The sequence below is a fragment of the Somniosus microcephalus genome, chromosome 5 (assembly GCF_052327205.1).
Source record: "Somniosus microcephalus isolate GS21.2 chromosome 5, FLI_Smic_1.0, whole genome shotgun sequence".
Lineage (NCBI taxonomy): Eukaryota > Metazoa > Chordata > Chondrichthyes > Squaliformes > Somniosidae > Somniosus > Somniosus microcephalus.
Genome location: NC_140991.1, coordinates 84,741,694 through 84,766,383, shown reverse-complemented (window position 1 = coordinate 84,766,383; position 24,690 = coordinate 84,741,694). Strand labels below are relative to the sequence as shown.

At 43.6% G+C, this 24,690-nt stretch overlaps 1 protein-coding gene across 8 annotated transcripts in view; it reads left to right on the top strand.

Moving 5' to 3' along the window:
- znf804b (zinc finger protein 804B) overlaps positions 1–24,346 on the top strand; it is a 1,078,762-nt gene extending 1,054,416 nt beyond the window's left edge. For 4 of the 8 annotated variants that reach the window (XM_085987922.1, XM_085987924.1, XM_085987925.1 and 1 more), the window contains 2 exons: positions 17,095–17,225; positions 19,469–24,346. In XM_085987922.1, the coding sequence (XP_085844048.1) occupies positions 17,095–17,225; positions 19,469–23,375 (4,038 nt within the window). In that variant the 3' untranslated portion in view covers positions 23,376–24,346. The other 4 variants (XM_085987928.1, XM_085987929.1, XM_085987927.1 and 1 more) reach the window with 2 other exon arrangements.
- Positions 24,347–24,690: the final 344 nt, after the last annotated feature.

Sequence of the window (24,690 nt, the reverse complement as noted above, 5' to 3'; positions counted from 1 at the left end):
GTGGCCTCTCACATGTCTGCGCAACAGCACAGGGCCCGTGGTCGTCAACCATGTGGGTAACAATACTCCATTAGTAGCTTTTCTTGGAAAACTAAACATCCTTTCATGAGGGGTGGCATTCGTCGCTGTACACAAAAGAGACCTTATGGAATGCAGCATGTCTGGCAGGACATCCTGCCAGCAAGAGGTCGGCAGGCCTCGCAACTTAGGAGACAGTACGATAGTCTTCCACACTGTCGCATTTTCTTTCTCGACCTGCCCATTACCATGAGGGTTATAGCTGGTAGTTCTACTCGTTGCAATCCCTTTCGATAGCAAAAACTGTCACAATTCTTCGCTCATAAAGGAAGAACCCCTATCACTATGTATATAGTTAGGCATGCCAAACAAGGAAAACAGTTGGCAGAGGCATTTAATTACAACAGCACTAGTCACATCCGGACAGGGGATAACAAAAGGGAACCGAGAGTACTCGTCTATAATATTAAGAAAATAGACATTACGGTCACTCGATGGAAGGGGACCTTTAAAATCGAGACTCAAACACTCAAATGGTCGAGTTGCTTTAATAAGATGAGCTGGCACGGACGGCTTATAAAAGTGGGGTTTGCATTCAGCACAAACACGACAGGTTCTGGTCATTGTCCGGACCTCCTCAATAGAGTAGGGTAGATTGTGGGACTTAATGAAGTGGTTCATTCTGGTAACCCCAGGGTGGCAGAGTGTGTCGTGGAGACTTTGAAGCTTATCTATACCTAGACTAGCACATACTCCTCGTGACAAAGCATCCGATGGCTCATTGAATACTCCAGGCCTGTACTGAATATCATAGTCATATGTTGACAGTTCTATTCGCCACCTTAAAATCTTATCATTTTTGATCTTGCCTCTCTGCTTAGTATTGAACATAAAGGCCACACATCGCTGGTCAGTAATGAGCGTAAAACGTTGGCCAGCGAGATAATGTCTCCAATACCTGACTGCTTCGATAATCGCCTGTGCCTCCTTTTCCACTGAAGAATGTCGAACTTCTGGTCCTTGCAATGTACGAGAGAAGAAAGCTACTGGTCTACCAGCTTGATTAAGAGTTGCTGTCAACACAAAATCAGATGCATCACTTTCTACTTGAAAAGGGATCTTCTCATCCACGGCACATACCACTGCCTTCTCAATATCCCGTTTGATATTAAAGAAAGCCTCCTGAGCTTCCGCCGATAGCGGAAAAGACGTCGACTTAATAAGGGGTCAGACTTTATCTGAGTAGCTAGCCACCCACTGGGCATAGTACGAGAAGAATCCCAGACACCTTCTTAAAGCTTTTACAGTGTGAGGTAAAAGTTATTCCTTAAGCGGGCGTAGTCTTTCAGGATCTGGCCCGATTACCCCATTCTCCACAACGCAACCAAGAATACACAAACGTGTCGTATTGAAGGTACACTTGTTTTCGTTGTAGGTCAGGTTTAACCTCTTTGCAGTCTCTAGGAACTTCGCGAGATTTTGATCATGCTCCCGTTGGTCGCGCCCACAGATAGTAACATTGTCCAGGTACGGGAATGTTGCTTCCAACGCGTATTCATCCACCATACGATCCATCTCCCATTGGAAGACGGATACCCCATTCGTCACTCCAAAGGGCACCCTAAGGAATTGGTACAGGCGCCCATTAGCTTCGAAGGCCGTATAAGGTCAGTCTTCTATTTTAATGGGGAGTTGATGATAGGCAGACTTTAAATCAGTGGTGGAGAACACGCGGTACTGAGCTATCTGGTTCACCATCTCAGAAATACGAGGCAAAGGATAGGCGTCTAATTGGGTATACAAGTTTATAGTCTGGCTATAATCGACCACAAGTCTTTTCTTTTCATTAGTTTTAACCACCACCACCTGGGCACGCCACGGGCTATTACTGTGTTCGATGATTCCCTCCCGTTGAAGCCTTTCCACTTCCTCTTTTATAAATGTTTTATCTTCTGAACTATACCGTCGACTCTTAGTCGCTATAGGTCTACAATTAGGAGCAAGGTTCACGAACAAAGAAGGCGGACTTACTTTTAAAGTAGAAAGGCCGCAGACTGTGAGCGGAGGCTGGGATCCACCATACTTAAGGGCGACGCTCTCATGCTGACACTGAAAGTCCAAGCCTAAAATTAAGTTCACACACAACTGAGGTAATATGAGGAGTTTAAAGTCCTTATACTCCGCATCCTTAATGGTCAATGTGATTTTACAATATCCAGTTACCTCCGAAGTAAGGGACTTGGACACCATCACGATTTCACTTCCAGTAGGATACACCTTCAATGAACAGGAGTTAACAAGGTTGGGGTGTATAAAACTTTCAGTACTGCCACAGTCTATCAAACACCCAGTAGGATAACCATTAATCTTGATGCCCATCATAGATTTCGACAAGGAACACGTATGGTCTGGTCAACCGTAACCGAGGCTAGAGTAAAACGATAGGCGGCAGCAGAAAAGACATCGGGTACAGAATTACCCTTACACACTTTACTAAAATGTCCCCGTTTCTTACATTTAAAACAGGTAGCCTCCCTGGCTGGGCATCTTTGCCTGGGGTGTTTAGATTGGCCACAAAAATAACACTTAGACCCATGGGGTACAGCCGCAACAATAGGATTAAGTGGAGGCTCCATTGGTGTTATGGATGCCTCCATACTCGGAACACACAAGGCTGAGAAAGACGCATGGGCTGATGCATACACTTCTAAATTCTTCTGGGCTACATCTAACGATCGAGCAGTAGCGACGACCATTTTTAAAACTAATGGGTAAAAAAGTGAATTATTTGAAGTAAGTTTAATTTTTTTTTTTAAAGAGTAAATTAAGCTGTTGGGGAGTTGAAACCGGAAGTAGAATCCAGGTATAAAAAGGGGCGGGCTTAGTGCAGTAGCGCTGAGTGCGGTCGCATTGAGTGTAAGTAGAGTTTGGTAAGTGGCAGAGTTCAGGCAAGTGGGAGGTGAGGGGGTGCTTGTTGCTCTGTTTTGCTTCCCTCTCTCAGGCTAATCCAACACTGCGGACGTGGAGCAGTGAGACAATTCAACCAGACAGGTCCCCCAGACAGCTTCCACGAGGGAGGTTGGTGATCAGCTGGTTGGTAGGTTCTCTTCCTTCTCTTCTATACCTTTAAGTTGGTAAGTCCTATTAAATAGTGGTGTAATATTATCATCTATATCGGGGCAGAGGGTCTTCATAACTAATAATAAGAAATGTAATTAATTACACAGATATGGGTGAACAGGTGATGTGTCACTGTTGCGAAATGTGGGAGCTGGTGGACCCCATTGCGGCTCACGGTGATTACATTTGCGATAAGTGTTTGCTGCTAGAGGAACTCAAGCTCCATGTTAAAGAGCTTGAGACCGAGCATCAGACACATCAGGGAGGGGGAGAAGTTCCTGGACTCTATGTTTCAGGAGGTGGTCACACCTACGAAATTAATTACTGCAGATGTAGTCCGTGGTCAGGGACAGGACGGTGTGACTACGAGTGAGGAAGGTACAGGGATCCAGGATGTAGTGTTGAAGGAGCCGCAGCCCTTGCTCTTGTCAAGCAGGATTGAGGTTCTTACTCCCTGTGAGGGCAGGAGTGGGGACTGCAGGGAGGATGAGCAACCTGGCCACAGCACTGTGGTACAGGGGGCCATTCAAGTGGAGGGAGTAAAAAGAAATGTTGTAGTGGTAGGGGATAGTATCATTAGGGGGATAGATAGGGTTCTCTGCAGTCAAGAGCGGGAGTCCCGAAGGCTGTGTTGCCTGCCCGGTGCCAGGGTTAAGGACATCTCTTCTGGGCTGGAAAGAAACTTGGAGTGGGAGGGGGAGGATCCAGTTGTCATGGTCCATGTTGGTACAAATGACGTAGATAGGACAAGGAAGAAGGTTCTGTTAAAGGAGTATGAGCAGCTAGGGGTCAAATGAAAAACAGAACCTCAAGGGTAATAATCTCTGGGTTATTACCTGAGCCACGAGCGAATTTGGCTAGGACAAATAAAATTAAAGAGTTAAATGCGTGGCTCAAAGACTGGTGTGGGAGAAATGGGTTTTGCTTCTTGGGACACTGGCACCAGTACTGGGACAGGAGGGAGCTGTTCCGTTGGGACGGACTCCACTTGGCCAGTGCTGGGACTAGAGTCCTGGCGAGTCATATAACTAGGCCTGTAGAGAGGGCTTTAAACTAATTAGTGGGGGGGGGGGAGGTTTCTAGAGAGCGAATAACAGAAATGACAACGGAGAAGGTCATAGACTTAGGTAGCAGTGGGGAAATTAAAAAACAATGTGTCAGGAAGGGACAGAAGGTATGGAGTAAAAGGTAAAGTAGTAAAAGGGGAAAAAACAGGAACTAAGTGTCACAAAACATATTTGAAAGTTCTTTATCTGAATGCACGTAGCATTCGTAACAAAATGAATGAGTTAACGGCACAAATAACTACATATGGATATGATCTTGTGGCCATTACAGAAACATGGCTGCAGGGTGACCATGACTGGGAATTAAACATACCAGGTTATTTAACAATCAGGAAAGACAGGCAGGAAGGGAGGGGAGGTGGGGTGGCTATGTTAATAAAGGAAGGAATCATTATAATACAGAGAAATGATATTGGGTCAAAGGAGCAGGATAGTGAAACAGTTTGGGTAGAGATAAGGAATAATAAGGGGGAAAAAACACTAGTGGGCGCAGTCTATAGGCCTCCGAACAGTTGCAACTCTGTTGGACGGAGCATTAATCAGGAAATAGTTGAGGCTTGCAATAAGGGAACAGCTATAATTATGGGGGATTTTAACTATCATATCAACTAGACAAATCAAATTGGGCAGAGCAGCCTTGAGGATGATTTCATTGAGTGTATTAGGGATGGGTTTCTTGAGCAGTATGTAACTGAACCGACCAGGGGGCAAGCAACCTTAGATTTGGTCCTGTGTAATGAGACAGGATTAATTAAAAATGTCCTAGTAAAGTGTTAAGTATGTGTATTGTATTGAACAATTAACACAAAGACTTAAACGTATAACTCAAACAGGCCTTTACTGGTTGGAGGTAGGGACTGCACATAGGTCTTTACTTCATGCCCACAGGCGGGAACTGAGGGGAATCAGTACCCACAGTACTATTTATACCCCTATGGCCAGGAGTGGTACTGCGTATCACTACGCCCAACAAGTAGTGCAGTCCTGTCCATAGGTTCAAAGTAGCACACATATTACATACACAACATAAAGGATCCCCTTGGAATGAGTGACCATAACATGGTTGAATTCCATATTCAAGTAGAGGGTGAGAAGGTTGGATCTCAAACAAGCGTGCTGAGCTTGAATAAAGGAGACTATGAAGGTATGAGAGCGGAATTGATTAGAGTGGACTGGGAAAATAGATTAAAGGGTAAGACGGTACATGATCAGTGGTGTACATTTAAGGAGTTAAATTACAACTTCCAAAAAATATATATCCCACTGAGGAAAAAAGGGTGTAAAAGAAAAGATAGCCATCCGTGGCTAAGTAAAGTAATTAAGGATAGTATCCGACTAAAAACAAGGGCATATAAGGTAGCCAAATCTAGTGGGAGGATAGAAGATTGGGAAGTCTTTAAAAGATAGCAAAAAATAACTCAAAGATTGATTAAGAAAGGGAAGATAGATTATGAAAGTAAATTAGCAAAAAATATAAAAATGGATAGCAAAAGTTTCTATAGTTATATAAAAAGAAAAAGGGTGGCTAAAGTAAATGTTGGTCCCTTAGAGGATGAGACTGGGAAATTAATGGTGGGAATCATGGAGATGGCAAAAACGCTGAACAAATATTTTGTATCAGTCTTTACAGTAGAGGACACTAAGAATATCCCAACACTGGACAAACAGGGGGCTCTAGGGGGAGAGGAGCTAAATACGATCAAAATCACTAAGGAAGTGGTACTTGGTAAAATAATGGGACTTCAGCCGGATAAATCCCCTGGACCTGATGGCTTACATCCTAGGGTCTTGAGGGAAGTGGCGGTAGGGATTGTGGATGCATTGGTAATAATTTTCCAAAACTCCCTGGACTCAGCAAAGGTCCCGGCAGATTGGAAAACTGCTAATGTAACACCCTTATTTAAAAAGGGCAGTAGGCAGAAGGCTGGAAACTATAGACCTGTTAGCCTAACATCTGTGGTGGGTAAAATGTTAGAGTCCATTATTAAGGAGACAGTAATGGGACATTTGGATAAACATAATTTAATAGGACAAACTCAGCATGGTTTCATGAAGGGGAAGTCATGTTTGACAAATTTGCTTGAGTTCTCTGAGGAAGTAACATACAGGGTGGATAAAGGAGAACCAGTGGACGTAGTGTATTTAGACTTCCAAAAGGCATTTGACAAGGTGCCACACAAAAGATTATTGCTCAAGATAAAAAATCACGGGATTGGGGGTAATATTCTGGCGTGGGTGGAGAATTGGCTCTCTAACAGAAAGCAGAGAGTTGGGATAAATGGTTCATTCTCAGACTGGCAATCAGTAACTAGTGGTGTTCCGCAGGGGTCAGTGCTGGGTCCCCAACTCTTTACAATCTATATTAACGATTTGGAGGAGGGGACCAAGTGTAACATATCAAAGTTTGCAGATGATACAAAGATGGGAGGGAAAGTAGTGAGTGAGGAGGACATAAAAAACCTGCAAAGTGACATAGACAGGCTAAGTAAGTGGGCAGAGATTTGGCAGATGGAATACAATACTGGAAAGTGTGAGGTTATGCACTTTGGCAGGAAAAATCATAGAGCAAGTTATTATCTTAATGGCAAGAAACTGGAAAGTACTGTAGTACAAAGGGATCTGGGGGTCCTGGTGCACGAAACTCAAAAAGTTAGTATGCAGGTGCAGCAAGTGATCAAGAAGGCCAATGGAATGTTGGCTTTTATTGCTAGGGGGATAGAATATAAAAACAGGGAGGTATTGCTGCAGTTGTACAAGGTATTGGTGAGACCGTACCTGGAATACTGCATACAGTTTTGGTGTCCATACTTAAGAAAAGACATACTTGCTCTCGAGTCAGTACAAAGAAGGTTCACTCGGTTAATCCCGGGGATGAGGTGGTGGTCATATGAGGAGAGGTTGAGTAAATTGGGCCTCTACTCATTGGAGTTCAGAAGAATGAGAGGCGATTTTATTGAAACATATAAGATTGTGAAGGGGCTTGATCGGGTGGATGCAGTGAGGATGTTCCCAATGATGGGTGAAACTAGAACTAGGGGGCATAATCTTAAAATAAGGGGCTGCTCTTTCAAAACTGAGATGAGGAGAAACTTCTTCACTCAGAGGGTGGTAAGTTTGTGGAATTTGCTGCCCCAGAAAGCTGTGGAAGCTACATCATTAAATAAATTTAAAACAGAAATAGATAGTTTCCTAGAAGTAAAGGGAATTAAGGGTTACGGGGAGCGGGCAGGAAATTGGACATGAGTCTAGGTTCGGAATGGTCATGGCCCTGTGGGTAGTGGAGCGGGCCCAGGGGCCGTGTAGCCTGGTTCTGCTCCTACTTCTTGTGTTCTAATTCTGTGTTAGATTTCAGGAGATGGTTTTATTCCTGTTCCTGGCTGGGGTGGAGATCGCCTTTACAGAAGGTAAGTACTGTAGAAAATATAGGGACAGAGTGATCTCCTGGACGAGTTTCAATCGCCTAGATGGGTCGGAGAGGAATTTCCCAGATTTTTTCTCCCAAATTGGCCATTGGGTTTTTTATCTGGTTTTTCGCCTCTCCCGGGAGATCACATGGGTTCGGGTGGGATGGAGAGTGATAGAAGATTTGAGGTTCGGATCAGATCAGCCATGATCTTATTGAATGGTGGAGCAGGCTCGAGGGGCCGATTGGCCTACTCCTGCTCCTATTTCTTATGTTCTTATAACGAGTCATTCTCGAGGAGTCTCTGTCTAATATAATTAGATCGGAGGCCAGATATGAAAGAATCGCGAATGGCTTCTTCCTGATACAATATGGCAGAGACAGCCTTGTAGTTGCAATCCTTAGCCAAAGCCTTAAGGTCCTGCAGGAAATCGTCCAGGGATTCCTCGGGTAATTGCCTGCGAGTAGACAAAAGATACCTGGCGTATATCAAATCAAATCAAATCAACTTTTATTGTCATTGTTAGTGCACAAGTGCAGTACAACGAAATGTAGGCTTGCGGCTCCCGAGAGTGTACATTTAGATTAAGACATTTAAATATTCAACATACATTTGGCTTGTAATACATTAACATAAACATAACCATAATAAAGTGCATTGGCAGATGTGCAGGCTTTAGAGTTTATTTGTGGAGTTCAGTAGGATGACAGCCCTGGGAAAGAAGCTGTTCCTAAATCTGGTCGTACGGGTGCGAATGCATCTGTAGCGTATGCATCTGTAGCGTCTCCCAGATGGCAGGAGGGCGAACAGACTGTGGCTGGGGTGGGTAGGGTCTTTGATGATGGACCATGACCTCCGTAAACAGCGTTTCTGGTATATGTGCTCTATGGTCGGTAGCCGGGTGCCGGTAATGCGTTGGGCAGTTTTGACTACCCGCTGCAGGGCTTTCCGGTCATAGTAGCTACAGCTGCCATATCATACTGTGATACAGTTTGTCAGGATGCTCTCTATTGTGCAGCGGTAAAAGTTAGAGAGGATCAGGGGTGACAGGTTACATCCCTTCAGCCTCCTTAGGAAATATAGGCGCTGCTGGGCCTTCTTCACCAGAGAGGAGGTATTGAGGGACCAGGAGAGGTCTTCCGTGATGCGGACTCCGAGGAACTTAAAGCTGTCCACCCTTTCCACCACAGCCCCATTGATGTGGATGGGGGTGTGACTTCCGCCTTTAGACTTCCTGAAGTCCACAATGATTTCTTTAGTTTTCTTGATGTTAAGGGCCAGGTTGTTATCGGCGCACCACTTCACGAGATGCTGGACCTCCTCCCTGTAGGCTGACTCATCGTTGTTGGTGATCTGGCCTACTACCGTGGTATCCGCAAACTTGATGATGGTGTTGGAACCATGAACAGCCACACAGTCGTGGGTGAAGAGGGAGTAGAGGAGGGGGCTCAGCACTCATCCTTGTGGGGCCCCCGTGTTCAGGGTCAGTGGGGGGAGGTGTGGTTACCTAATTTGGCAGACTGGGGTCTGTTTGTTAGGAAGTCCAGGGTCCAGTTGCAGAGGGAAGTGTTCAGGCCAAGAGTTTGGAGTTTGGTGGCCAGCTTGTTGGGGACGATAGTGTTGAATGCTGAGCTGTAGTCTATGAACAGCATTCTGATGTAGGTCTCCTTACCATCTAAGTGATTCAGTGCCGAGTGTAGAGCAGTTGTGATTGCATCCTCCGTTGATCTGTTTGCACGATAGGCAAACTGTTGTTGGTCAAGAGAGGCGGGAACACTGGCTTTGATGTGAGCCAGGACCAGTCTCTCGAAACACTTCATTATGATGGGTGTGAGTGCGACAGGTCGATAGTCGTTCAGGCACATCACAGCCGTTTGTTTTGGCACAGGAATAATGGTAGCGGTCTTGAAGCATGTAGGGACTACTGCCTGGACCAATGACAGATTGAAGATGGCGGTGAAGACATCAGCTAGCTGATCAGCACATACTTCGTTAACCGACTTAATGTACTGGGCCTTAAGGGCTGCGAGGGCCTCTTCATATGTAGTAATATCTTCAATTATAGAGTAAGTTTGATGACTTACCAAGTTGGTTAGAAGACCCAACTTGTTAACCGTTGGATCGAACGATGCGATGAAGTGTTCAAAACATCGAAGTCAATGCGTAAATTTCTTCGACGCGTCTGCCAAATGGGGATCGATATCCAGACGCTCTGGTTTCAAAAATCGATCCATCTTCCAAAAGTTGTTACTTAATAAAATTGATGTGCCAAATAACGGCCTGAATCCAAAAGGTTAAAGCTTAAAACTAAAGGCTTTTATTAAGTAAGAACATGGCATCAAGTTAACACAGGGCAACCATCATTCATCACCAACCCAGCCCTTATGAGTAAGACCCAGCTCTTATAAGTAAAACTCACACCAATCCGGAGGATCCAGAGGGGCGGGGCTAGGGAGGAGCATTAGTGGTTACACCTGTAGAACATTCCAGACATTAACAAGTACAACAACAACAGACAATACAAATGCCAGAACACAGAGTTATTTCATCACAATTACATACAATTTACCATAATATAGTGTACTCAGTAAATGCTATACCATTCAATTTCCTACATTATACCATGGTTTAGGAATTGGAGAAATATTTTTAATGTTATCACTCGTGTGATAATTAATCAGGGATTGGGATTACATCCCTACTAGTCTTTCAGCCCCTGGCCAACTAAAGACAAAAGTGTCCTCTCCCTCACCACTAATAAACAGAGCTTCAGAGTGGGCCAATAATGCTTCAGTTGGCCAGAATACATTGCGCTAAAGCACAAGGTTCAGCTTATTAAAATTAGAGCCCTCCCCATTACACTAAGCGATTGGTGGAGACAGGGCTGCTGGGTGAACCTCTTAATATTGAGTAGCCCTGTATTCTTGCCATTTTTGTTTTGCCCTTCAATGGCCAGATCAGGCCAGAAGACTTAAGTCCCCAATGGCTCTGAGTTTTTTAAAAATGGCAAGTTTCAGGCAGCCAAGAGCTCTCAATGAGGCATAGAACATTTGGGCTGAATGGCCTGTTTCTGTGCTGTGCACTCGATGTAACTTGATGTAACAAGGACTGCATTATCGGCTCCATCAGTCCAATGCTTTTTACCCATGTGATCAAATAGAAGCAGACTATTGAAAATTATTATATGGTATTGTACAGAAATATATTTTATGCGTTTCTACAGTATGTCCTTTATTCAAGTAGACTGCCAGTCCAGTATAATAAACATGCACAGACACTAAACTCCAGTTAGGAATATAATTGTACAAAAAGAAAATACTGCAGATGTTGGAAATCTTAAATAAAAACAGAAAATGCTGCATATACTCTGCAGGTCAGGCAGCATCTGTGGAGAGAGAAACAGAGTTAACGTTGCAGGTCGATGACCTTTTGTCAGAACTGGCTTTTTTTTTGCGGATGTAAGTGGGGAGAGACTGGACAAGAGGAGAAAAAATAGAGTCGAGGTAGGAAGAGATAAGTTCCGTGGGGCAAGAACAGGCTGAAATCAGGGCAGTCCTGTTTGTGGATCTTGGGAAGGAGGTAGAAGCGGGCTGTGCGGTGTTGGGGAACTATGAGTGTGGCAGCCGTGGGGGGTAGATCTCCAGAGGAGATGAAGTCAGTGACAGTCTTGGCAATGGTGGCTTGATGTTCGGTAGTGGGGTCATGGTCCAGGCAGAGGTAGGAGGAGGTGTCGGAGAGTTGGCGTTCAGCTTCCGCTAGGTAGAGGTCGGTTCACCAAACAACAACAGCACCACCCTTATCAACGGGTTTAATGACAATGTCAGGGTTGGATCTGAGAGAATGGAGCGCTGCAAGTTCAGAGGGAGGGAGGTTGGAGTAAGTGAGGGGAGCATGATGTTGTAGGAATATAATTGTGGTCCTTTTAGAGTAAAAGCAGGAATCAACCTTTCTCTTGTGAGGTACTATGAAGAAATGAACAGTTGCTATACATTGAAGATCATAGCAGATTGAAGTAAAGTACCAAATGTTCATTTAATCCAATTCAGTTCCCTGCTGTACCATCTATAAACTCTTCCTATATTAATAGTGAGCCATTGCTGCAAGCTTCTGGTCCAATCTTCCTCTGTCTCCCCACCGTGCCCAGGTTCTGGACAGGCGCAGTATGCCTAAAGTATCCTGCGTCTGTCAAGGCCTCCCTGCAACACATTTTGGTGTCCCAGACCATTAGCATGACCTGTTGTCATCCTCGGCACAGGCCCACCTCCTAGCAAGGCCTTGCACCATGAAACAGGAGTGAAGCTGCTTTCCTAAGAGACTTGCAGCTACAATCCTGGCTGCCTTTCTCAGGTCTTCTCCAGTCTGAGGAGAGCACTTGCACAAACCCTAGCACCAACTTCAAGGCGGAGATAGACAGACTTTTGAAAAACAGGGGCATCAAGGGTTATGGGGAGCGGGTAGGAAAGTGGAGTTCAGGCCAAGATCAGATCAGCCATGATCTTATTGAATGGCGGAGCAGGCTCAAGGGGCCGAATGGCCTACTCCTGCTCCTATTTCTTATGTTCTTATATTCTTATGTTCTTGAGCACCCCTGCACCTGGATGCCTCATGTATGTAACTTCAAAAACTTGAAGCAGGAAGGCCAGAAATGCTAATTATCATACGCTGGGCTCATTCATGTTGCATTAGGAAAAGCCCCAGAAATTCTGGAGTGCGGTAAATGGGGCCGAGACACTGCCTCAAAGATTCTGCCCCCTTTTTTTTCTCACTTTTGCACCCAGTGAATAGCCATTCCACAGGGGGCAAAAGTGAGGAAAGTCAGCCCTCTGGTGCAATTTGAACTTCCTTCTCCACTGGGATGGAAGAATAGACAATACGTGTGTAGAAATGGTGCATAAAAGCTTTCAAAATAGCTTTTGGATATTCTATTTGACTACTACATTTATTTAGATGATTGATCATTGATGCTTATACAATTATTTTGGTCCCAATCAATGTGATAATTCAACCATTCACTAGAATGTCCAGGACACTTATTTTGCCCACTGTGCTTTGGTAATCTATCTTAATTGTATGCAGATTAGGATAACAGCGATATCATCCCCTTGTAGCGATTCGTGTGCATCGCCACTAAATAATCGAGTTCGACTTTGACGAACTATAAATAAGTTATTTATTTACAGGAGCAGGTTAAATACAACAGGTGAGGTAGCAGGTAAGATGGCTGACTGTAGGAGCACCGTGGTGTAGGTCTTTCCCCAGCGGGGACGCCACGAGGACTGAGTTCGCAGTCCTGTGGAGAGCGTGATGACGTCATCGCGTTTGTGTTGTGACGTCATCACGTTGTTCGCGTTTCCTGCGCTTAGGGCGTCACGTGATGCGCGTCGTTGTGTCGCTGGCCGTTGAGGCCGAAGTCGCGAGCGTGGGAGCTGGAGGCCAGGCTGAGCTGGTGCTTGCCACGGGAGCGGAAGATCGCGTCGCTCCCGTCGGCTGGCCGATGCGGCCGAAGTCGCGAGGCCGGGCTGTGCCGGCGGCCGTCCTAGAAGGCCGAGTTGGGCCGGCGGCCGCCGCACGTACGTCACGTGACGTCAGCGCGCTAGGGCGCGTCTTAAAGGGGCAACGGCCCAAACAGGTAGGTTAAAGGGGCAACGGCCCAAACAGGTAAGTTATACATACAGTAAGGTAAGTTAAAGGGAATTATGTATCTCAATGTAAGGGACAACCGGTGGTACCGCCACATAGGGCCCCCCCAGAATTCGCTTTAACGAAAGTCCAAGGATGAGATGGTCTGACAAGCTGGTGGTCACGGCGGTCGTGCTGTCTTGACTTGGTAGGCGAGGTCTGAAGATGCTGCTCATGAGCGGATCCTTACGCGCGTCGTGGCGAATAAAGTGTATCCGTCAGGTGAAGGACCGTGGAGACGTGCGAAACAGCAGGCCTTGTCAGAGTGACGGGCAAGTCGGGCGGACGCGGGTGATGACTCTGTTGATGTTGGAACAAGTCCTTGTGCTGACGAAATCTGCAGGAACGCCAACGGGCGATCCAGAAGGACTTGACTGGTGAGGTCGGTGAACTCGCCGACAGGTGAGCGAAACCTTCAGGAGGCTGGAACACGTGGAATGGTACATGCCATAGTGCTACGACGTTAACACAACAGAGGATGAAGAGTTGCTGCGTTGATCAGTGATCGGTGAGGCCAGCAACTTTCACGTGGCTGATCGCGGCTGCAGGATGCCCGTTGGACCCGTCCTCTGTGTGCAGCGTCAGTAGAGGTTTGCGTTTGTTAAAGGGAAAACTGGAGAAAGGGCAGCAACGGTCTGGGTTGTTGTTGCTTTCAGGAGGGGTCAACTCTGCCTGGAGGGCGGCAACACTTGTAACTGTTGTAGATTTAGGAGAACACAGCCAGGAGGGCGGCACGCTTTTTGTTCACGCCGAATCGTGTAGTAGGTAACACAACCAGCAGGCTGAAGGGCTGGTGCGTCGGCGGCGGAGAAGGAGTCGTCGTTTTTCACAACGACCTCGTGGTTCGCGAGGGATGGGTCCTCGTGCGCGAGGAGTGTGTCCTCGTGTTTCATGGGGGTGAGTTCTCGTGGTATACCCGCAGGGCGCGCTCCAATTTTGTGGGCCCGAACATGCTGTACCCCGCGCTTGGAGAGATGTATACTTGCTGTTGCTTTGGACGTAGAGGCGGACAATCCGTGTGGTGGTAGGAAAGACGAGTACGGGGACCATAAGCCAGTGCATGGTCGGTGCCGCATCGATGTTCTCGTCGAACGGGGCTTCGCACGAGGGAGACTGTGGCTCCCTGGATTGCGGTAGCGACAGCAAAACGGCTGGTGCTTCCATGGCGTGCTTCTTTTGTGAAAAATGCTCACAAAAAAACGGGGTTCGGTTGAGTTTTGTCCGTGTCAAACAGGATCTGCTGCAGACTGCGCTTACCTTGCGAATACGTTCGAAAAGACGGGGTCACCTTTGGAGGAATCGGTGTTAGGCGGTTGCTGTTCCATGGTTGTTCGTCGGTTGTGCGTCAGTCGTCTTGTGGGAAGACGAGCTTCAGGCGCGCGTTGCTACCGTGAAAATCGTTCACGGATACGGGTTCACCAATTGTAGTGTTGGAATTGATGAGCTCCCGTACTCACGTCGTTGGGTCACCAATGTAGCGATTCGTGTGCATCGCCACTAAATAATCGAGTTCGACTTCGACGAACTATAAATAAGTTGTTTATTTACAGGAATAGGTTAAATACAACAGGTAAGGTAGCAGGTAAGATGGCTGACTGTAGGAGCACCGTGGTGTAGGTCTTTCCCCAGCGGGGACCCCACGAGGACTGAGTTCGCAGTCCTGTGGAGAGCGTGATGACGTCATCGCGTTTGTGTTGTGACGTCATCACGTTGTTCGTGTTTCCCGCGCTTAGGGCGTCACGTGATGCGCGTCGTTGCGTCGCTGGCCGTTGCGGCCGAAGTTGCGAGCGTGGGAGCTGGAGGCCAGGCTGAGCCGGTGCTTGCCGCGGGAGTGGAAGATCGCATCGCTCCCGTCGGCTGGCTGATGCGGCCGAAGTCGCGAGGCCGGGCTGTGCCGGCAGCCATCCTGGAAGGCCGAGTCGGGCTGGCGGCTGCCGCACATACGTCACGTGGTACGTGACGTGACGTCAGCGCGCTAGGGCGTGTCTTAAAGGGGCAACGGCCCAAACAGGTAGGGTAAAGGGGCAACGGCCCAAACAGGTAAGTTATACATACAGTAAGGTAAGTTAAAGGGAATTATGTATCTCAATGTAAGGGACAACCGGTGGTACCACCACACCCTCCCCTTTTCCTGGACAGTGCTCTGGACATCTAACATTCCTGTAAAGTATTTGGCCTCACTCATCATTTTTTGTAGGATAATACTTATACTTCTAGCAGCAAGTTTACTATAAATCATGAAATTCCATTTGACACAATAATAAATTCTCTCAAATATTGAAATGCTACATAATTATCTTGAAATTGCTGTTGAGATAATGATGAATGTTTCCAATATCTGCAAAGTCTCATGGAATTACACAAAAAGCTGTTGTTTTGAGATCAAACCATCTTTAGAACAACATCTTTGTGCAACTGAAAGAATTATTTAGACGGGTATCACATCACTGACCATTGTTGTTTGCTAATCTTTTTGATTGTTTAAATATCGTCAACTAATTAACTTGGCCAAGCTTTATGAAGCTAGAAGAAAGAAAGGCTATTTGGTGTTGCAAAGGATACTTTTCTGTGGTCGGTGCCAAGGTTTCATTGTCGGGGCTAGTTAAGGGGAAACAATACCTTGCACATGCCTTGGAAGAGATTATCACAATCAATTACTGGATCCCAATTCTCCTGCCGTATCATGATTAGCATTAATAAGCACAGAAAAATTGAACCTTTTGTTGTGTACATATATTGATCTTAAAACCCTGGATAGAAATATAATTTTGCCTGCCTTGTAATGCTTTCTGTGTGTTCACTTGTTCTCTCACTGCTTTGTATTTTTACTTTGTTTTGTTTTTACGGTGTGACATTTTCAGCTGATGTGTTGAAAACAAAATGCTACTCTGCACAAAAGTGCTTCTAATTTTTGGAGCGCAGATCACCAGAGTGAGTTCCCTTATACTAGTGTATATAGCTGTACTTCTTTATGTCTCCCATTTCCTTGATGCCTGCATCGTTAGTGTAAACGTGCTATGAGCAGTTTGGTGTTCTGTTTTTAGTGCTGGTTCGTTTGCTTTGCTGGTTGTCATGTGGACTGTAAGTAGTGAAATGGCATTTGCTCACCACTGCCTGCTTTCTGCAGTGCCAGAAAAGCATTACATTCTTTCCTTGACAGGTAGAAACTCCGTTTTCTTTTTTGCTTTTCCCACAAATATGTTTGCAGGTGAACAACATACAGTGACAGCTGAAATGCACTGCGTGACACATAAGGAAAACCTCTGCCATTTTTCAGATTTAACAGGTGAAACAAAGCCTACTGGCACATGGTTGGGACAAAGACCAGAGCTGTACTGATCCAGTTTTTTGCCTGCTGTATGCTTGGACACGAGAGATTAGATCATTTGCTTTTCCATGCTTCTTACTGTCTGTCATGTGGTACTAAATTCAAACACGATAGCAGTCTTTTGGGCCCCAAATATTATTTGTAGACCTTGGCTTTATCAACATTTTGGATGATTTGTGTCATCTGCTGCTGCAGTTTCAAAAATGCAAGCTATAAAGAAAGATTTGAGTTGATTTAATTAAGGTTTGTGTATATCATAAAACCTCATAGTGACTCCATTTTATATCACTTTTTAATGAGTGAATGGAGGCACACTTTGAAACCAGGAACAAATTATGTTTGCCATTGCTGTTTGAAACTGCTCAGTACGTTTGGTTGGCCTGAAGTGAACATATTTTCCACTTAGAAGTTAATTGTGTAGGATCTAGGGAAACTGCTACCACAACTGATCATTGCACATTCTGCATTTCTGTAACAGAGACTGAAAGAACTAAAACAAAGAGAATTTGCTCGAAATGTAGCTTCAAGATCAAGAAAAGATGAAAAGAAACAGGAAAAGGCACTCAAACGTCTCCATCAGCTCGCAGAGCTACGGAAACAGTCAGAATGGTCAGTACACATTAATATTTGAGCTATAGATCTTTTGTATCACTATTTAAACCCATTTTACACTCTTAATTACTAAAGATACTTACTTTTCAAATTTCAGAGTCATGGTACCTTGAAATATCTAAAGACCATTTACTAGTTTTAGTTACTCTATTGTAAAAATAATATTGAAATGTTTTTTATTATTACATTTTTATATTGCAGCCCGGATCATGGGACAGTAAGTGAACTGAGTTGCTCCCTTACATCTACCTTTCCAACATACCGCTGGTCTTCCTGTAAACTGGCTACAGGGTGTGGGCCTGTCATTCTGTGCATGCTCATGTGCAGAGTAGTAAGGTCATGACTGTCACTGCTCTGCCTACAAACCAGTAAATGTGCCTCTTCAGCAACATCATGACCTCCTTATAGAGAGAATAGCTACAGGCATATGTGATGACATCATGATATCCCTACAGGGAGAATAGCATGATGGCATTGCCAGTAGAGTATGTTTACCTGTACCAGGAAGACTAGCATCAGTCAGGAAGACCAAGTAAAAAAGATGGGTCTTACTGACTGCCAGTCTTAAAATACTTGCCAGGTTGACCTTAATGTAGTTGCCAGCTGTAGAAGACCCACACTATAGAAGGCAATGGCTGTATACCAACAGAAAAGGAACTTAAGAGCACTTTCTGGTGGTGTAATTGTGCAATGACCAAATGTTTAATTTGGAAAAAAGAACTAATACATGTTGCAAAATTAAAATATATATTTTTAAAAATATTACACATTAATATCCAGACATAGCATTGGTGTGTTTGGCTATTACTGCTAGTTCTGATATTATGGTACATTTTCAGGTTATTGCACTGATTATTATTCTTATAATTTTGTTGTAATAAAATCAAAATATTGTGGTTTTTTAAAATTGAGAAACCAAGGTTAAGGATAAAATCAATAGTGCAGAACTTTGGAGATGGTGCTAAATACATGATTGACCAAAGTGTTCAAGAGCAGAGTTTGAGAGATATATGAAATAGACAACAGGATCACTAGTAGAATGGATATGCTGAAAACTATACTGGCAATCATGGATTAGACCAGGACTTTCATGGTAATGGGTAAATTGAGAGTTAATATCAGCTTCCATAACATTATAAAGGACTGGTATAAGGGCAATAGGGTGATAGTTACAGCATAAAGTAATAAATATTGCATTGACTTTGAGCTAATACAGATTGCGCATTTAAATTTATACGCTCTGCAGTCTTGTTGCCTTTTATGTTGATAAAAATGGTAACAGTACAATAATGTACAACCTTTTCATTACTTACATAAGATACCCAAAAGTTACTAATTATGCAATTGAATAGGTTTTCAGAACAGTACAAGTAAAAGGCCCTTTGATATATTGTTCGAAATCTTGCATCAGTTATTTATTGCTCATTTAACTATCTAATTGACTGATGTCTAGACAATTGACTAGGTTTTCAGTTCTGTGAGCTTTTTTTCTGTATCCCTTTTCAATCAACATTCATCACATAGAAGTAGTTGTGGAGATAGTCTTCTTTCACCTTTGCCTTCTTTATGCAGACATCAGGTAATGTGCAGAATGCCCTGAAGTAAACCAAAAGTAATGTACCCAATTTGCAGTCATTTTCACTTGGGAGTTGGTTAATCAATGGAAAAGTCCTGGACAGCAGCTTAATAATGCAACATAAACTTCTGATTGAGGGTGGGTTGTGAATAATAATCCCCCACTGATGCAGGTAATTAGCTAAAGCAACATTGTTATGCCAAGGTAAAGCTCAGTCATTGTGGGAATACTGTAAACGAGCCCAATATGCTCAGTGTGAAACGTGAAGCAATAAAAAATGTTGTTTCATTCTATGATGGTTGCAGCAGGTCTATCAGTCATGTGTTTCTGTCACACTGAGATACTCTTAAGGTACAGTCATAAACCACACACAGCTCTTTTTGGTACAGTAGTACAAAATAATATTCACTAACTGCATCTATTAGATTATTTTTATTACACAATATATTGACCTTGAAACCTATTTAAATAGAGCAATGATCATTTAGCAAATTTTCTTCATAATTATTGGTTACTGGAATACCCAAAGGTAATTGAAATTATTTAAAAAATTTAAATAGTTATCCAAATAAAGGAATCAAATGAAATGAAGTTACATTTTGCACTTCAATCTCACTTGTTATTACAAGGTAACTTATCACACATTTTGTTTGGTTTTACACAGTGCTCCAGGAAGTGGCCCCATGTTCAAACCTACAACAGTGGCCATTGACAGTCACTCGAAAAGAGCTGCTGCTGGATCCATTGCCAAAGGCAGAGATAGCGGGAAAAAGAGCAACATCAGGGCCTCATTCAAAAAAGAAGAGGCACTGAAAAAAAATCTGGAAAATAGCCTGCAATGTCCTCCATGTGGTAATCAGTGTGCTCATGATAAATCTCCAGCGCAGATACAAGGACGGTTAGGCTTAAAGCCCTTTAGTCTGTTCACAAATAAAAGCAGCCCATGCATCCCCACCCACAAGGGTAGTGTCTCATTTTCTTTCTCCAAAAAAGCTCCATTGAAGCTAGAGTCATCAGCTTCGGTTTTCAATGACACCGCTGAAGAAAAGCATCGTGGAGATGAACCACAGAATCACAAAGGGATAGCAGCAGCTGAAGCCGAGATGTCAGAGATACCTACAGGGATAAATAGCACTGCACATACTGAAACTAATGAGCAAACCAAACAGTCTCAGATGGACAGTGTCTTTGGGAGCAATCCTTTTGCAAGAGTGAAAAAGCTGAAGGCACTCATGTTGAAGGAAAATAAGGATGAAGCAGAAAAGGAATATTATTGTTATACTCCTACACATTGCAAACCCAAGACAAATTTCCCTTTCTTGTTTTTCATGAAATCATCTGAGAAGGCAGATGCAGACAAAGTGGCAGCTCATAATGACAAAATTAAAGAGCCTCAGACTGATGGTTCTGACTTTAAATGTTCCATGATCTCAGAAATTGGGGATGGAAAGCACGAGATCACAGATTCCAAGAAAATGGCAGCACCACGATTGAATTCTCCTGCTCGTCAGCAGGCAACCAAACAAGAGAATGGGAAGACACTAGATCAGGATGTTTGCAAGACAAAAGGCGAAGAACCATCAGTGTTTAATGAAAACCAGACTGAGCCCATACTGCCAGGTAAGGAAAAGCTGGGCAAGCTGGAACCATCAAACCGGCCAAAGCAAATAACTGGACCCTTTCTCCCAGTGTTAAGTAGAGATGAATCCACTACACTTCAGTGGCCATCCGAACTTTTACTCTTCACTCAGACTGAGCCATCCCTTTCATACAGCTGTAATCCATTATATTTTGATTTTAAACTGTCAAGAAACAAAAACCGAGAGAATGGTACTACAGGACCGGAACCCAATAAGGAGCGTCAGCAAAATACAGCTGTTGCTATTGAAGGAGATAATGGAACAGGCATAACTAAAGAACAAAACAGAAGTATAGAAAACGAGGAGGATCCGAACCAGGGAAAACCAGTCGTATCACGCAAGTCAAAGAAAAGAAAGAACCACAACAAATCCAGCAGGAAATCTAAGCAGAAATCAAAGCCTGGCCATGCAGAAAATGTGAGCAAAAATAAGAAAGAAAAGAAATACAAACATAATCTGAAAAAAGAGGGCACATATGAATGGAAAATGGCGGGGCCAGGATCAGAGAGTATTGAAGAAAATTTGAAGGAGGAAACGCATTCCAAGCTAACCCCAAAAAGATCTTTACAGGGTGAGCATTCTAGCACCAGTGAGGAACTGGAGCAAATCAGCAGTAGCATCATCAAGAAGCAATCAGTTTCTCCCCTTGATTTAAGCAACAAAAAGCTGAATGTGTCACCTAGTAATCCTTTACACAGTTCCAAAGAAACATGTGACGATCAAAAGGTGCACAAATCCAGACATGACAGCCTAAACTTGAACAGCAATGACACTGATAACACCGAGGATCACCACAGAAAGTGTGGTAAATCATCTTCACACTGTAGCTATGAAGATGATTCAGAAAGTAATAGAAGTGCTTGTCGAAAATCCAGAAGCTATTCATCTTCCCATGGTTCATCATTTAGGTCATCTTCTGATACCTCAAGTGACCGCAGTAGGACTAGTCACAGTAGCAGAAATTATTCTGATAGATCAAGTGATTACAGTAACAGAAGTCGGTCTCGACATTGTTCAAAAAGACATCATAGGTCACATTATGATTACAAATGTCATTCCAGACATAAAAAGAAAAGGCACAGCTATTCGTCAGTGTCATCATTATCTTCCGATGATGATCATTACCATAGGAAAAGAAATGGCAGTCGAAGCAGATATCGAGGCAGCGCCCAAGCTAGGACTCACACATGCACAAAAGGCCGAATGCACAGCAGAAGCAGAAACTCCAGCAGTAGCCGACCTCACAGTAGAAGTAGAAGTAGATATAGGAGCAGGTCAAAGCATAGCTGGAATAGACAAGAAAGTCCCATTAGTGATTATTTAAGGAGCAGACATCCCAGTTTGAAAAGATCGTGTTCTAGAAATAAGGAAGAGTGCAGGCAAGAAATATCTAGTGAGAGGCAGCCAAGACACAGGAGCTCCAGGTCTTTCTCAAAAGGCACAGTCTATCATATAAAGTCATCTCATTGCTACCATGACTATCATGAGGTAAAAAGAGACTCAGGAAAGCACCATGGAACAATAAAAAATGAAGATACAATACGGAATTACAGCCCAATGTCACCTAGTTTATTCCAGAAGAACGTGGGCCTTGGTTGTTCCATTCTCCCACTGAAGGAAATGATTCAAGACGAAAAAAAATCGCTGATAGCAAAGCACCTTTTAGAAAAAGTGCAATGTAAAAAAATTGAAGAGAAAACAATTACCGCAGAAGACTTAACATCAGCATCAAATGCTAGTCTAAAGTTGAAGGATCCTCCACAAGGTTATTTTGGCCCCAGGCTTCCTCCCTCCATGGATAATATGACATTGTTGTCTTTAATTGGAAAATTAGCTGCAACAAAAAAAGTCGGTGCGAAGACAGATGATACTTGCAAAGGGGACAACGGTGACAAAGCAGATGAGCCTGAACACACAGAATGGAATGAAAGTGAAACTGCATCTATCATCCAAGAAGAGAGCCTTCTCCTCAAAGAAGTACATGAGGATAAAACAGACATAGATCAAGGATCAATGTGCAGTGTAATAGAAACTGCTGAGGAAGAACAGATAGGCCTTACTATATACCAAGTACAGCCTGTTGAAGAAAATGTTACCCCAGTCCCTGAAGATATGTCCAGTGTTGTTTCCTCTACTGCAGATGTTTTTACTGATGGTTCAATGGCGATCAAAGAGGAGAATTCCCAAATGACGTTTTATGATTCTAGTGATATAAATTCTGTTCCAATGGAAGAGGTTATGTTTGATTATTACACTAACTCACAGAGTGTTGATGAAATGGAACCTCAATTCAAGGAGCGTTCTAAATCAATCTCACCCCCTCTGACTAGTCAACCTATAATCTTCACACCTGAAGAAATGGAAAAATATAGCAAATTACAATTACAGGCACAGCAGCATATCCAGCAACAGCTTCTCGCCAAACAAGTCAAGAGTTTCCCATCGTCAGCAGCAGCGGTTACTTTCTCTCCGGTACCAGCATTTCAACACGTTTCCCTTCAGCAGTCTTCTGCTGCCGCCGCTGCTGCTGCTTCTTCTGTTACCACTGTTCACCACACTCTCCTCCAGCATCATGCTGCTGCCACTCTTACAGCTGCTCTCCACCCTAATGCCCACCACCAAGCGATGGCCCAGCTTCACCATATCACTCAGCCACATATCACACCCTTCTCTTTTTCTCCAATTGCTCAGACAATTTTTCCTGCTCACCCTGCCACCTTCCTAGCCGGCCACCCACTGCACTTCATCCCGGCAGCGGCTATCCACCCAGCCCACCTGGCACTTCATCCATTGCCGCACGCTGCTCTCTGTCCAACTCTGTTTGCCCCTCACCCAGCCGCAGCTGCTGCTTCAGCTATCCACCTCCACCCTTTGCTCCATCCTCTGTTCCCAGGGCACGATCTGCAACATCGCTCTGCTTCGAACACTTGAGACAAACCACTAGGAAGAAAAATATAATAAATAAGATGTTAAGAGTAATCTTAAATACTTCGGTTCATTCATGGTAGCAACATGTGTACACTGGACAGCCAAAAGGACATGCTACAAAAGTCTTTGTCTCAAAATTTTTGATTGGTCTTTCTGAGCTGCAGTATTCTATGTGGGTTCTTGTCAGAGTTTAGCTTATTTTGAATGAAGTCCTTAGATGATGACACTCAATGCCCTGTGCATTATAATAGTCATAGATTTCATCTGCCTTAGTACTAACAATAATTATGTGAAAGTGTCATGGTATTTTCCAGATGATTTCCTCAAATTTGTCCTTAGGATAGAGCAGTCTTTTGTTAGAACACTGGGGTCATCGATCCATTTTCATTATTTTAAATGCTTCAAATCCAAGGTGTTGAAGTATGGATTTATATTACACTTTCCATATAACTGTTTTCCAGATATGCTGTCTCTTAGTTAACTTGAATGTATTACATTTGTATTTTATGCTGTTAATAGCTCTTTAGACTTTTGGTTAACTTGAAAAATGTAATCTTTAAAGCATTTGTATTTTGTGTAAAGAAGCAGAGTACAGTGTAAGTGGATAGAATGGCACTGAATACTGTACATCCAGTGCTGCTTTCTTAGGTTTTTCCATTTAAAATGGGATTATAGTTCTGTATAATGCAATAATATTTTTCCATAATAAATTTGGTTCTATCAACTAATGATATTGTATATAACGTAGTTCCTAATGTAAATAAAGTCACTGCAGTAAAGCACTGTACTTTAGTAGTAAAAATCTGTATAATACTCTCCCAACCAGGAATATTATCTTTTTATTTACTGTATTGTATATTTGTCTTGAAATTTGTTAGGGTTTACATACAAGTGTCTGTATGATACTCTGTGCTGAAGAATAATGATTGTTATATGGCAGGAATCGCAAATAAATTGTGGCAAAACTGACTAGAGCAGAAGTTGTTACGTTTTCTATAAATTGTGTAAATGTAATAACTTTTGTTAGTAATCTAAACTTACATATTTACATATAGCACGCACACAACGTTGATGATCTTATTTTCAACTGAAATAGAGCTTCTGAGGTTTTGAAAGGCTGCCACACCATAAGACACATTTCAGAGACCAAAGTGGGGACACTACAGTGACTCCATTTTTATTTTATAAAGAGACTGTTGAGTAAATCATAGGTTGTCAAAGCAGTGGCAGGCCTGATATTACAAGGAGGAATAAAGAGTATTTTAGTACACTTTACCAGCAGAATGGAGTATTTAAGCTGCAGATGTAGGCATTCACT